The 15,613-nt window shown below is 36.4% G+C and overlaps 1 protein-coding gene across 2 annotated transcripts; it reads right to left on the bottom strand.

The window, feature by feature from the left end:
• Nucleotides 1–403: 403 nt before the first annotated feature.
• On the bottom strand, nucleotides 404–9,975 carry LOC118908957 (salivary glue protein Sgs-3-like). Of its 2 annotated transcripts, XM_057503231.1 has the most exons (4): nucleotides 9,876–9,975; nucleotides 8,062–8,129; nucleotides 1,361–1,930; nucleotides 404–1,126 (listed from the first exon to the last, which is right to left on the bottom strand). In XM_057503231.1, exons 2-4 carry the CDS (start codon nucleotides 8,113–8,115, stop codon nucleotides 527–529), a joined length of 1,224 nt encoding a protein of 407 aa, XP_057359214.1. In that variant the 5' UTR covers nucleotides 8,116–8,129; nucleotides 9,876–9,975; the 3' UTR covers nucleotides 404–526. The 2 variants fall into 2 exon arrangements, with proteins under 2 accessions (XP_057359214.1, XP_057359213.1); XM_057503230.1 differs by having other exon boundaries at nucleotides 404–1,930.
• Nucleotides 9,976–15,613: the final 5,638 nt, after the last annotated feature.

Below are 15,613 nucleotides of genomic sequence, written 5' to 3'. Positions count from 1 at the left end.
TCCACTCATGAAAACAATAGGAGGAGAATGGTAGGAGTTCTGTCCTGCTCTCTTCCTGCTGTGGGTTACATAGCCTGGCAGTAGTAACCTTACTTAACAGCAATGGGGCCCATTGGGTGGCCTTTTCTCCACTATCCCAAATCTCCTTCAGGCGCTGGTATCATTTGATCCCTTTACCCCATCAAACCTAAGCACACTACCAGCTTCACTGTGATTAGATCCTGAATGCCTCAACATCCCTTGTTGGTTCATTTAATCCTGCCCCCACCCTTTAAATAATCCTTTATTAAAGACCTTTTTTTTTTTCATAAAGGGTTTCTGTTTCCTTCTGGGAAACTGAATTAACAGATGTTGGTAGGTAATAGGATAGAGTGGTAGTCATTGTGATAGCAATAGGTACATATTATTGCTCAAATGCTTTATTTTATTTGTTTTGTGTGATTGTTAGATCAAGATTGGTTCCACTGGAATAATTGAAATTCATTTCTAAGAGGTCAGAGAAGTTTGGATATAATTTCTCACATCTTCAACCAAAAATAGAAAGGAATTTCTCCCAAAGACTCTTCAAAACTGCACTGCTCAACATAGTTGGATTGAAAGTTGTAACTTGGATAGTGGTACTGGGCAATACGGTGAAGGGAGGGTTGGTTATAATTTGAGTAGCACCTGTGGTAGGTGCTGTGGTGGTGGTTTCTGCTGATGTTGTGGATGTGGGCTCTGTGGCTGAAGAGGTCGGTGCTGTTGAGGCAGTAGCTCCTGTCATAGTGATGGTGGGCTCTGTGGAAGTGATAGTTGTTGTGGTGGTTGTGAGTTCAGTGCAAGTGTCAGTGGTTGGGGTGGTGGGTTCTTCAGAAGTGGTGGTGGGCTCTGTGGAAGTGGTAATGGCTGGTGTGGTGGTGGTGGGTTCTGTGGGAATGGTGGTTGTTGGTGTTGTGGTGATGGGTTCTGTGGAAATGGTAATGGTTGGTGTTGTGGTGGGTTTTGTGGAAGTGCTGGTTGTTGGTGTTGTGGTGGGTTCTTCAGAAGTGGTGGTGCGCTCTGTGGAAGTGGTAACAGTTGGTGTTGTGGTGGTAGGTTCTGTGGGAACTGTGGTGATTGGTGTTGTGGTGGGTTCTTCAGAAGTGGTAATGGTTGGTGTTATGGTGGTAGGTGCTGTGGAAATGGTGGTGGTTGGTGTTGTGGTGGTGGGTTCTTCAGAAGTGGTGGTGGGCTCTGTGGAAGTGGTAATAATTGGTGGTGTGGTGGTAGATTCTGTGGTAACAGTGGTGGTTGGTGTTGTGGTGGTGGGTTCTTCAGGAGTGGTGGGCTCTGTGGAAGTGGTAATGGTTGGTGTTTTGGTGATAAGTTCTTCAGAAGTGGTGGGCTCTGTGGAAGTGGTGATGGTTGGTATTGTGGTGGTAGGCTCTGTGGAAATGGTAATGGTTGGTGTTGTGGGGGTGGGTTTTGTGGAAGTGGTGGTTTCTCTTTTGGTGGTGGTGGCTTCTGTAGTGGTTTTGGTTGTAGCTTTGGTGGTTGTTTTAATTGTGGGATTAGGTTTAGTGAGGAATGGATAAAAAGGATATTTAGAAATAAAGGGAAGTAGGGGTATTGGCAACATAATAGGCCCTGGAGGGAAAGGTCTTGGTTTTAAAGGTAGAATTGGGTAACCTGAAGAGGGTGGAGGTTTCCTAATAGGTCCCAGTGGAAGGTGTTGGGATGGGAGGTGCACTGGGTCAAAGGGGAAAGGAGAAGGATGGCGCCTTTGTGGACCCCGAGGATGAGAGGGTCGTGTGCGCCTTGGTGGACCCCAAGGAGGAGGTGGTGGAATAAGTCCTGGGCCATAGGGAGGGGAAAGGCGTGGTAGAACTTGTCCTGGTTCATAAGGCAGAAGACGTGGGGATAGCTGGCCGAGTAGATGTAGTCGCCTGGGAGCTCTTTGACCATCACTGTGCTGTAGCGATAAAAACCAAACAAAAACAAAACTAAGGTTTCTAAATTTAATTATTTGAAGTTCAAACATTAGTGCATGTACTTTTTATTCATACAGTCATATATTTCAATGAGAAAATAAGTTAGAAAAAAGAAGGAATAGAGAATGTCCCTTTCCTTCTAGAAGTCTGAGCTCTCAATGAAAACCAGGCTAGTATTAAATGCAAACAAAAAAGGAGACAACTTCACTCTCTAACCTGCAGGTTTAGAGGAGTTCAAATCATCTTGATTGCCTAATAACAGAGACTGCCTTTGGAGGTGATTTCACATGGATGCAAATGTTCCAGTGGAACTACTTGGGAAAATTCTTTCCTATTTCCCATTCTAAGAAGTCAGTGGTTTTCCAGGTTCCGAACTATTATGTAACTACTGAGAAACTATTATATACAGCACACCTTTTAAGGGGCTCAGGGAAACAGATTTAAGACATGTACTCTTCCTTACATGAGTCTGAAATCTAGTAGGAATTATAACCCCCTAAGCTATACTACAAGGCTATACAATAAAAAAATCTGTGGGAAGTAGTACCATGTGTTAGTCAGGGGGAAACAAGAGCGATGGATTGTTAGAGCCAATCCTTCTGCTGTGGTATGCTCCACTGAGGTGCTTATACCCTCTCTGTCTGTTTCCCCATTTCTAAAATAGTTCTAGAAATAGTTCCTACTTTATGTAGTGGTTGCTAGGATAATATATAATCTGTATGAAGTACTTAGGCATAGTAAAGTATGGTAAGGACTCTATATTTGAGCTATTTTGTTCTCTGTGATTATAAGGCATGGTGGCTTATCAATCTGGTAGAAGTTCTGGTATTAATAAATAGTGCAAAAAATTCTAGATGCAATAGCAGTTTGGAGGGAAAGATTTTGGCAAAAAAGAGGATTAAGGGTTGCCTTATAGAGAATTTAGCATTTGAAATGAGGCTTAAATAATAGAATAGAAATGGGAGGGAGGACTTCAAATTTAAAGAATGTTGTAAGCAAAGGAACAGGGTCAGGAAAATTTAAACCCTATTTTAGGCCATTTTGTCTGGACCAAAAGTTTCAGGATGGCGCATTACTGTGATCACTCTACTGGTGCCTTCAGCTCCTCACCTCTGTGTCTTTCTGCCGTATTGTCTGAGGAAATGTCAAACTTTTGGATCCACTCTGTACAAAATACTTTCTCTATTGCTCGTTGCAGGCTAGTGAACATTCCCCTTTCCCAGGGCATTTCCTCTCTTATTTATTGCCTTTCACTTTTCATTTCAACCTCTTTTTAATCCCTGCTTCTAGTCTCTCAGTCTACAGTACTGACTTGCAGCTCAGATGTTAAAGAATCCCATTCTCAACCTGCTGGGCCTCTGTAGGTATCATCACTAGCTCATCCTTTTCCATTCCTAGTCAGATTTGGGGAAGGTTAGGCTAGATTTTCTGTTTCTACCTTCTAATTTCCTATTTGCTATTTATCCTGTTCCTATCCCTAATATACAACTGCATCTCTCTTTTTTTTCTTTTGGTATCATTAGTGTACAATTACTTGAACAACATTATGGTTACTAGACTCCCCCCCCCACATACCCCATTACAGTCACTGTTCATCAGTGTAGTAAGACATCTGCATCTCTTTTAAAAATCTCAGCGATGACTCGAAAAATCTAGGTCATTTCAGAAGGAGCAATAGCTATGTTTTTGTCACATGACCTGTTTTTCTTTATCTACATTTATTCAAATTACTTGTGGATTATTGACCCAAGAGCTTCCAAACCACTTTCTGTCCAGGATCCTTTGACGTATGACCAAATGAAGATAAATAAACCAGGTTTATAAAATTCTCTCTTTCCTTGTAACTTGAACTAGGAGATGCTTGAGTCATGATCACTGTAATTTAATGTAGATAAAGTTGTCAAGAGGAAAAGGAGTTAATTAGTTTTTAATCATTTTGAGATTGAAGAGTTAATTAGGTTTTAATTAAAAATTGATGAGTTAATTAGGTTTTATTTGATTAGTTAATGAATAATTAGGTTTAAATAATTTTGAGGTTGAAGTCTCACAGCTGGAGAGTACTGAGTACAGATTTGGAAAGTACCAAATTTATTGGATCATATCTATAAATGAAAAGATAGTGAGGGAAGAAGAAATGACTGAGGACAAAAACTTGAGGATAAACAAGAGGAAGCTGAGCAGCTAGTGAATGGAAGGAGTAATGATGACACAGGTACAGCGGAATGGAAATCTTGCTCACAGTCACAGTGAGCCTCACTGAGTTGGTCTGTGGACCCTAAGCAGAGGTGGGAAGAGATCATGTGAAACATTATACACTTTGCAGCAAACTGTTGAGTGCCATCTTAATCATTTCTACCTTTTCCTATTCTCTTATGCAGCCTCTTACCAACTAGCTTGCCCTCTCCACTGACAAAAGATGGTAAACTTTATAACCCTAGAAAAATGATGAAATGTCTTCTTGGGTCTACACCTAGGGCTAATCACCTTTAAAAAGAAAGGCTTATTGGAAATATGAAAAACTGGCTCTTTTGAGTTACATTTTCCTTATTCATTAAAAGAGGATAATAATAACAATCAGAATGGATTGTTAGGGAGTTTAAATACTACACTTTTGTAATATACTTCCCGACATAGATTAAGTACTCCGTAAGTGGTAGCTTTTAATATTATTGTTATACAGCCTTCCCATATTCAAATTTAATTGTACTTCTCTGTGGTTTCATCATCTGATGGTCTAAGTCATTAAGAATGATTGAATGGAGCGACAGTCCCCTGAGGGCAGATATTTTTGCCTGATATCGCTTAATGTTACAGTCCCAGCAGGTAGAATAGTTCTTGATATGCAGTAGGAGTTAAAAATTATGTAGTGAATGAGTGAATGCATTTACTAAAAGTTAACTAGTTGAAGAAATAATTCTAAAGAATTAGGAATGTTAAATTGTTTAGTGATAGAAATTCCTCTTTTCCAACTGCGATGTTTTAATTTCTGTCCAGGTATTAATTAGTCAAAGCTAAGCCTGATACTTAGAATCTTTAAAATAATATCAGTAGTGCTCAAATCTGAGGAATTACAATGTCAAAACCAGTTTCTAGGTCAGATAAATAAACTTTTGGGCAACATATTGGTATTCAAGTTCCTGAGAGAAGATGGAAGATCAAAGTTCTATTCATTAAGATGCCTTATTTGTAGCAGTCCTTTATTGTGGTATTTGCGTTCCACTTTCTCCTTTCATGCCCATGTAATTTCAGTTCTTAAGTACAAATTATATCTTGAAATGTATTTGGCATTATCCTCTTGCTTGGATCTAGTGTACCGAGAAGAGTACTAGTCTGAATATTTCAGCAACAAGTTGATGGGTAAAATTCAAGCTTTTCTGAAGTATGTTAAGGAGTTTTATTTTTAATTGGCTGGAAAAAACAAATCTTCAGTGCAGGAAAGTATTTTACCTGGTTTGCGTTGTTCACACAAATAATTATTTGGATGTACCTAAGAATATACCTAAGAATACTTAATTGGACCAATTAGAAGTTATATCCAATGAAGAGTCTTTATCTCAAACATTTATTCTTTTCAGAAATCTCCACAAAAATTTTACAGATATGTTTTAAATTAGATATGAATAATTAGAAAGCTTGTGATATGTTTAGTAAGTTAATTATAAATCCTTGAGCAAAATGTGCTTGATGAAGATAAAATTGAAGTGTTTTTTTAATGTAATAATGCAAACCAAGTGATTTCTCACTTTTTTCCTGCTGATACATTGTTTGATGATCTTATGTGACTTTTTTACAAAATGTTACTTGAATTACTTATTTATTTTTTGATGTATGAACAGTAATTCAGTTTTCAATTTTCAGTTGCTCTATTCTATATTGGTTATAATGATGAAGTGGTGAGTCAACACACGCAATTCTAGGATTTGGTAATAACAACCCAAAACTGTTTTATAAACATTTTCTTTGGTCCCAAAAGATCAGTAGCTGAAAGCCACACGTTATGAGGAGAGAGTATTTCACAGTGGTTATGACCTAAGTGCAGGAATTTGAGAAACGTAGGCTCTGTCTCCTCCACCTTTCTCCTCTCCTTCCCAGAAACATTTGTTGAATGGCAACTATGAACATTGCACATATATCTATTAACTAGACAGGTCCTTACCTTCATGGAGATTTTATTCTAATGAAGGAAAAAAGATAGGAAACAATGTAACTGATGTATAGAATGTACAGAAATTGATGTATAAGATCAAGCAGTGATAAATGCCATGAAAAAAAATTAATTAGGGACAAAAAATTAAGATCAAGCAGTGATAAATGCCATGAAAAAAAATTAATTAGGGACAAAGTGGTCAAGACAAAGCCTTTCTGAGGTGAAAATGTTTTAGAAGAGTAACTGAAGTTTAAAAGAAATCATGTGGATACTGCAGAGGAGAGAATTACAAGGAGAAGAAACAACAACTCCAAGAGTGTGATTGGCAAGTTCAAGGGACAGAGGCATCCACTGAGGCAAAACTTGGGGAGTTGGGCAGAGAGGGGTAGGAGACGAAGCCAGATGGTTGAAAGTTGGGGAGAAGACCATGAGGGTCTTGTAGGTAGGGATATGAACTTTGTACTTTATTCTATCACAGAAAACCATTGGAAAGTTTTGAAAAGGGGAGTGACATGGTCATATTTACTTTATAGAAAGATCTTTCTAGTTGTGTGGAGAACAGACTGCCAGGGGCCAGAATGAAGACAGGGAGATTGGTTATTGTTGCCGATGGCGAGAAATGGTCAGGTTATGATTTGAGGGAGAGCTGGCAAAATTTGTTAAAGCAGTGGGTCTGGTAAGTGATAGAGTCAAGAAGGACTAGAAGTTTTTTGGCTGAAACAGCTGGGTTTGTGGTTATAGAGCAGAATAGAAAGGGTATGAGGAAACTGTCCTGTGATGTTAGGGGTCCGGAAGAAAAAACGTGTCTAGAAAACAACAAGGAGTTGCCAGTGAAGTAGGAGAAAAATCAGGAGAAGAAAATGGGGTTGAAGAAAAATAGTAACTCATTTTAAGTAGGGTATAGATCATGTCAATTGGCAAGGACTGAAAACTGACTACTGGGCATTTCCTTTAGTTCCTTTAGGAGTACTATTTGACCAGAGCAGTTTAATTCAAGTGATGTGGGCAAAGTCTGCTTGGAGTAGGTTTAAGAGAGAAAAGAAGAAATGAAGATGTGTAATAGGAGGAAAGGCAAATTATATGGGCACAGATCAAGGCAAGTTAAAATCTGGCTTCCCCAAGAATGTACTCTGAGCCCACTCCCTCTCCTTCAATCCCTACTCCAACACTACCATATAGGATAACTGTTGTTTCTCTGAGGTTCATTTTATTCTATTGATGTTTATGGCTATGGAGGTTATTACTTGCTATATTGTCTTATGTATTTTTTGATCTTCTATAGAACATAGCCAAATTCATTCCAAAAGGTCGAATTAACATAAGTGTTTCTTGAGTGAATGACCTCCCTTTTTCTGTTTTTATTTTTTCTTAAGTGAAAAATCTAAAATCTATGTTTTCTTAAGTGAAAAAATAAAGAGTAAGGCAAACTTTACTCTTCAGCCAATTTACAGGACATTTTAGCTGTAACAAATGTGTTTTCAGACATCAGAAAGGCTTTCTAATTTTAAAGTCTTTACAAATATTTTCAATAAAAACTATTGTACAATTAATGATTGTGCATTGATGCCTTATGTTGTCCTTTTAGAAAATTTATCTTGCAGCTCCAACTTTATGATTTCCCATTTCCTGTAAGCTTAAAACATTTGGTAAGCTTAAATTACATTTTTCTGACAGCTTGATTGTAGTTCTTTGGGAAAGAAAAAAAAGGATGAGATATTCCTAGATAAGAGACAACTCTCCCAGATTCTACCTGCCCTCTGTCCCTTCATGCCCACAACTACTGACCAGATGGTTAGTCATATGGAAAAGAGAAAGAAAAAGTAAAATAGGAACAAGTCTATAATGATTGACATCTTGACACTATATTGTTCTATAAAGTAGAATGACATCATTGGTAACAAAACTCTGTTGAAGTTATAATTAATAAGACATGCATCAAGAATATTTAGGACTGGGGGAACTTACCACAAAACGTGCAAAAAGAGCCAACAGGCTGAAGATGAAAGTTAATGTTTTCATTCTTTGATGTTGCCCTAAAAGCAGGCCAATGATTGTCCATGGTTAGTCAAATTAATCAACATCATTTTACTTAATTTAAAATAAAAATTTAGAAAGGATTCTAGCACATGTTTTATAATATGATAAAAAATAACACTATAGCCTTTTAAAGAAATGCTTGGCATTGTGGAGAAGGAAGCAGGATATGTGCACAGTAATATTGTTATATTTATGATATTTTATAACAAAACGGTGGGACTTTTATTTTATGGAAGGCAATTCCGAGATAATTGTTCAAACACATTTTGTAAATAAAAACATTTTGCCACCAGTGTTGACTACTTCAGAAAGACATAACTTATTTGGGGGTACTTTTGATGTGTTTATTAAAATTAGACAAAACAAACAGACTTGTGTTGATTTGTGACCTGGATAATTTCAATGTGACTAAACTATTGTAGAAAGTAACTTCTTAGTGCAATTATTTAAAAAAATGTGGTTCCTCTGATAGGTTTATCTGAAGGGAAAATAATTGGACAGTGTGTATCTTTGCTTTAACGTCATTTTACTAAGGTATTATTGCCTTGACATGTTTTTTCCCAAGTGTTTCCCAAAAGCCAGTGATTGTCCATCAGTGTCTGAATAGGAAAATGAGGTTTTGTCCTTAATTTGACTGTAGTTTTTAGCAGTATCACAAGTGCACGGCTGTGTGTGTTCTGGGAAGGCTGAGGTCAAGCACCGTCATGGTGGTAGATCACCTTGGGGTCGGTGTGGTGTCTGCCATCTGCACAGGCCTTAAAAATAACATAGGAAGAGAGGTCCATGGATCCTACAGCTGTATACTTATGAGGCCACCCCCTTAAGTTGATTTTCCTAAAATGCTCTTTTTAAAAGTCACTTTAAAAATAAATAAAAACCCAACTTAAAAATAACAGAAATGTGAATCTGTATGTGTCTTTAAGACTCTTCTACTTAAGATTGACTTTAGAGACCATTAAAACATATTAGCAGAAAGAATCAAGAATGTGCAATCGGGTATAGGTTGTGCAACCAATCAACATGAATGTTTTTGAGACACTCAGAAATTTGAAAGACTTGGTGAGCTTAAGCACTTACAATACATTAAAAAAAAATACATCTGAGTGTTTTAGGTAGCATGACTATTTCCATTTTTTTTCAGCTTTCTTGAGGTTTAATTTGCAAAGTTGTAAGATATTTAAAGTGTACAACAGGATTTGATATATGTATATACGTGAAAGGGGTCTCCTTACTGAGTTAACAGGACCATCACTGTGCATATTTACCCCTCCACTTTTCCTCTGGTGAGAACATTTCAGTTCTATTTTCTTGGCAAATTACAATTATATGATACTGTGTTATCAACTATAGTCACTGTGTTATACATTAGGTCCTCAGTCCTTATTCATCTAATAACTGAAAATGTATACTCTTTTTCAACCTCTCCGTATTTTCCCAACTCCTTAGCTCCTAGTAACCACTTTTCTACTCTCTGTTTCCATGAATTTGACCCTTTAAATTATTTTTTTAGATTCCAGATATGTGATACTGTGTAGTATTTGTCTTTCTCTTTCTAGCTTTTTTCACTTAGCATAAACCCTGCAGGCTCATCCATGTTGTTGCAAATGACAATTCATAAATAAATAAATAAATAAATATATCATGTATCTATTTTACACCGTGAGAATCCTGTGTTTGAGAATATGAACAAAACTTAGAATTTTAAAGTCAAAATCCTTACATCTATATTCCTAAGTACCTACCTGAGCAGGAGATTCTTCTTTGGAACAACCAAACTGTTGCTTAATCTTACTTTTGCCAGATAATCAGTTTAGCCACAATTTGAAAGCTCAAGAAGAAAGAATTTCAACAGAAAAATCTCCCTTCTTAAATACCTCTGTCTGGATTTCTATTGGAGTTAAGAGAAACGCTGAAGGAAGGTAACCTGTGTTGTTTTTTTTTTTTACCAAACAAAGAAGTGACAGTTGCAATCACCGGTTTGGCAACTTCATCCCTAGAGCTACGATCCAATCACCATCTAGCAGAGGCCTTGGGGAAGCATGCAAAATGCTCTAACACAGTGGATTTCAACTTGACTGCACATTAAAACAACCTGGGGAGCTTTTAAAAAATTTCCAATTCTCAGACCTTATCCCAGATCAATTTTTCAGAATCTGTGGGGCACGAAGTCGGGCAAAAGTATTCTAAGAACTCCCCTGCAATGACTTTGAAGTGAAACTGTTTGAGAGCTACTACCACAAGTAGTGTGGGTTCTTTTGTTTCCACTGGACACATGGGTCAGAAATGACATATATGTAGTAAGGGTAGGCTTATTTGGGAAGAAGGTTTCTGAAGAATGGGAAAAGGAAGCAGTTGAAATATATACCTGGTCTCAATTTTGGAAGAAAGAGGAAAGATCTCATGCTAGGTGAGGGAGAATTAGGAAGTGGTCTTCAAGTTTCTTAACCTTAATTTCATATTTATTTCCTAGACTGGTAGTTTGATTTAAAGGTACTGTAAACAGGGATCAGCTGCTTAAAATATCAAACATGCAGAAAGTGTTTAATATATTTTTCTGTAGGAATAGCTGGACTACCTAAAGGGCAAGAAAATACTTGAAGATATATCAGGTTTTGTAAGCATGTGGTCTTATTACCATTATCTGAATGATATAAATGGGTACAATATACACTAGCCTAGCAAAGATGGTGGGTTTGAGAAAATTCTTAATTTATGGTCAATGAGTACAGTAAATCAGACAATTTTTTGTTGTTAAGATGAATCTAGGTCCTGAAAGATTTACCTTGGATTTAACTAATAATAAATATGATACATTTATTCACTTGAGAAAAAATTACATATGCTAGATGTTATGCTTTATTCTTTAATAGCTATAATTTGTTGAATCCTTACCATATCCTAGACTGTGCTAATAACTTCATGTGGATTAGGTCATTTAATCCTCACAATAACCCCTTGCAATTTATGTTAATGCCAGATTACTGGTTGGAAATTGAATCATAGGGAAGGCAGTAACTTGCTCAAGTTTGCACAAATATTTAAGGTAGAAATTGACCTTAAATTTGACACATTTTAGAGTTTGAATAATTTTCCGCTGTACTCTTTTGTTGCCCAAATCCAACTGATCTCCAGGTACTCGACTAATTAACATACTTTAAAAAATGACAGCACTTATTGAAATATGGATGCAATCCATTAGTAATCTGTGACACCAGTTTAGAGACTAGTAAATTTAAAGAACTGATAGAGCAGAATAGAAAACAAAATGTCAGATTACATTACATGTAAATTTTTTTTTCAAGAAATGTTTTATGGTTATACATGTGGGTATATAGTGAGTTATTATGTGTATCACATATCTTTGAGTTGTAGTCAGAAAAATGTGAAAGCCTTTTGTTACAGGGTAGTTAAGTGGTGTGTGTGCGATGAAGTTAGGTAGCCTGAATTGAAATCCCAACTCCCTTCTTTTGTTGAGCTGTGTGTTGCATGGCCAGCTACTCAATCCATGTGTCTCAACATCATCATCTTCAAAATAAGATAGTACTAATTTTCATTCATAGAATTGTTCTGAAGACTAAATGAAATTGGAATTATAAAAGTCTGACCAATCTGATTAGTGAATGTTAGTCTTTCAATAGGAATTTCTAACTTACCTCATTTAAAAAATATCCTGGTATGATAAGTCTCCAGTAATTCAGGGTTCATGTCTATTTACTTTTTAAAGTGATTTAAAGGCTTTTGGTAGTGACGGGGCATTAAGCTGAAATTGATCTGAAACTACTCAAATCAAATTTTCTTTGCCTTGTCATATCTTTGCTAAAGGTCTCATGTAGTTGACAATGACAACTCATGCACAATTTATTAGTTTGCTAATTGTTTTGACACTATTCCATTGCTGTACATTTACATGGCTCAGCAAATCTAAGTCATTGCTGAATACTTCGTGAATCATTGCCTTCTCTAGTAACACTCTCATTTTGGGAGAAAGATAACTTTTCTATATCCTTGGTGCTGTAAATTTTTTTGACGCCAAGGTATATTTTCAGTTGTGTGTCAGAATACAAGTTATGATTTCTAGTTGTAATGGAACATTGGCTCTGAAGGATTTAGGATGAGTATTGCCAAAACTGAAACAATTTCTGCCTGGGTTTAGCTAACAAAGGATTGGAGTGTCTGAAGCAGGCAGAAGCACAGTTCTTTGGAAAACAAACACTTTTACTGAAGTGAAATTCTAATTAAAACCTGACTTTAAAAGACCTTGTCTAGATGTTTTCTAAAACAATACCCAAAGTAGCAGTTGTCTTTTGTCACAGGAAACTCAGGTTGCAGATGGAGTCTCACTGCTGTTAATGAGTAAAATCAGTTAACAAATAAAAATGTTTTCCACAGAAATCTATTTAGCAGAATTAAAGTCAGTGATTTATGTTTCCTTCCCTGTTACAATGGCCCTTTCCTTCCTCTAGTTTTCTCAGTTCTTGCATCATATACTTAGAGGCTATGTTTTAAAACAAATTTTACATTGTTAACATTGCTGAATTGATCCCTTTGTATTAGGAAATTTGCCTTCTTCTCTCTGGTAATCCTCTTGTCTTTAAATCTATCTTGTCTGCTGTTAGTATAGTTACATCAGCTTCCTTTTGGATAGTGTTCTGCATGGCGTAATTTTTTCCATTCCTTTTTATTCCCCATTCATTCAGTGTCTTTATCTTTAAGGAGAATCTCTTGGAGACAGTATATAATTAAAAAAAATTAGGTCTGACGATCTTTATCTTTTAATTAGATAATCTAGTTTGCATTAAACTTTAAGTACTGATATCTTTGCTTTTAAATTTGTTATTTTACTTTTGTTTTCTGTGCCCCATTTGTTGTATTTCTATTTTCTTTCATCTTTTGTTACCTTTTTAGGATTAATTAGGGAAGTTCTTCCTTTCTCCTTGTTAGCAATACATTCTCTTATTATTATTTTAGTGATTATCCTAGAGATTAAAACATGCCTCCTTGGTTTACTCAAATCTGTCTTAAATTAGTACTTTTATACTTCCTAGGCAGTGAAAGACCCTTACAACAATTTAACTTGATTTACTTTTTTTTAACTTTTATGCTATTATTATAATGAATTCTAGTTCTACATATAAAACTAAATAAGACTTCATTGATATTTTAAAAATAGTCACCATTTATTTAGATGTACCCATATGATTATGCTTTTCAGTTTTTAAATTTTTTCCTGCATTTCATATTTCTGAGATCATATTCTTTCAGTTTGAATATCTCCCTTTAGAATTTCTTGTATTGTGGGTTGATTGGTGACATATTCTCAGTTTGTTTGAAAATCTCTTTAATTTGCTTCATTTATATATTCTTCCATATATTCTCTCCATATATACACAGAAGGTTGCCTTTTCATTTTGTTGATGGTTTCCTTTACTGTGCAGATTTTTAGTTTGATGTAGTCCCACTGGTTATTTTGCTTTTATTTCCCTTAACTGGGGAGACATGTCTGGAAAAAAATTGCTCATGCTATTTTCAAGATATTTTTGCCTATTTTTTCTTCCAAGAGTTTTATGGTTTTGTATCTTGTATTTAGGTCTTTAATCCATTTAGAGTTTCCTTTTGTGTATGGTGTTAGGGTGTAATCCAGTTTCATTCTCTTGCATGTAGCTGTCCAGTTTTCCTAACCCCAGTTATTGAAGAGGCTGTCTTTTCCCCATTGTATATTGACTATATATGTGTGGGTTTATTTCTGGGCTCTCTATTCTGTTCTATTCATATATGGGTCTGTTCTTGTGCCAGTACCATACTGTTTTGATTATTACAGCTTTGCAGTATAGCTTGATGTTAAGGAGCATGATCCCCTCAGCTCTGTCCTTCTTTCTCAAGATTGCTTTCACTGTTCAGAGTCTTTTGCAGTTCCATATACATTTTAGGTTTATTTGCTCTAGTTCATTGAAAAATGTCATTGGTGTTTTGATGGAGATTGTACTGAATCTGTAAATTGCTTAGGGCAGGATGGCCATTTTGACAATATTAATTCTTTCTACCTATGATCATGGAGTAGATTTCCATTTATTTGTGTCTTCCTCAGTTTCTTTCATCAGTGTCTTACAGTTTTCTGAGTACAGGTCTTTCACCTCCTTGGTTAGGTATATTCATAGGTATTTTATTCTTTTTGATTAAATTGTAAATGGAATTATTTTCCTGATTTCTCTGCTAGTTCATTGTTAGTATATAGGAATGCAAAAGATTTCTGTATATTGATTTTGTATCCTACAACTTTGCTGAATCCAGTTATTAGTTCTAACAATTTTTTGGTGGAGTCTTTTGAGTTTTCCATGTATAATACCATGTCATTTGCAAATAGTGACAGTTTTGCTTCTTCCTTGCCAATTTCGATTCTTTTTATGTCTTTATCTTATCTGAGTGGCATGGCTAGGACCTCCAGTACTATGTTGAATAAAAGTGGTGGGTCTTAGCAGGACTGAAAAGCATGTTGGTCCACCTTAAGCAACAGGAGTCTTGGCCACAGAACTCCAAATCACCCTTGGGTCCAGCCCTGTTCATCATCAAAGCCAAATGCAATGTGGACTTGTCTTGTCAGAGCAAACCCTGAAGGCCAGGTGTACCAGAATCCTGAGTGTTTATCAGCTCCCCACTCCATTTCTCTCCATTCTGCTTGTGGGCTGAGATGGGGGTTGAGCTTGGGTCTCTATTGATGCCCTTTACTCTTCTCAATGTGGTCTGCTCTCCTTCACCAGGTGTAGATGGTTTGTTCTGCAGTCTTTAGGTCATTTTCAGGGTTAGTTTTATTCTATGTAGTTTCTTTCTCAGTTTCTACATGTGAGAAGTTTATCAGAGTGACCTCCTATTCTGCCATTTTCCTCCAAGTCCCCCATTTTTTGCTTCATTTTTGGAAGATATCTTTCTGGATATAGAATTCTAGGTTTCTAATTACTTTCTTTCAGCACTTTAAAAGTGTCATTCTGTGTTTTCTGCCACAATATTTATTGGAATTTTTTGGATTTTGGGGACAACATATACATATTTCAGTGAGCTACTTGTGATATCAAAACAGCAAGTTGCCAGTTTGCATGGAGACCAAAGCAACAGGAGGCTCTGCAGCATATCCAGGGTACAGTAGCAGCTGCTTTTCAGCCTGGGCCTTTCATGGTTTAGCAGATATCATGGTAAAGTGTATGTAGCAAATGGGGATACTCTATGAACCCTCTGGCAAGTAAAAAAGAAGAATTACAGTGAGACCTAGAATTTGAAGACAATCCATTCCTTCTGTAAATAACCAATGCCTTTTTGAGAAACAACTCCTGGACACCTGATATCAGGTTAATTAAACTGTACCTCATCTATCATAAAAGGGAAAGAGATTATCTGCACGGGAATAGACATGTCTCTGGGATATGGATTTGTCTTTCTATCCATGATACTTCTTGTATAATCATGATCTATGGACTTACAGAATGCTGTA

Source organism: Manis pentadactyla, chromosome 5, assembly GCF_030020395.1.
Source record: "Manis pentadactyla isolate mManPen7 chromosome 5, mManPen7.hap1, whole genome shotgun sequence".
Taxonomy (NCBI): Eukaryota; Metazoa; Chordata; class Mammalia; order Pholidota; family Manidae; genus Manis; species Manis pentadactyla.
Note: the sequence above shows the minus strand (reverse complement) of the source record. Positions and strands in the feature narration are given on the sequence as shown.

Bases quoted from the DNA above. Each gene is read 5' to 3' on its own strand.
- LOC118908957 (XM_057503230.1), bottom strand. From the start codon at position 8,115: ATGAAAACATTAACTTTCATCTTCAGCCTGTTGGCTCTTTTTGCACGT. The intron at 1,931-8,061 runs GTAAGTTCCCCC...TTATCGCTACAG, and splicing joins CTCTTTTTGCACGTTTTGTG to CACAGTGATGGTCAAAGAGC.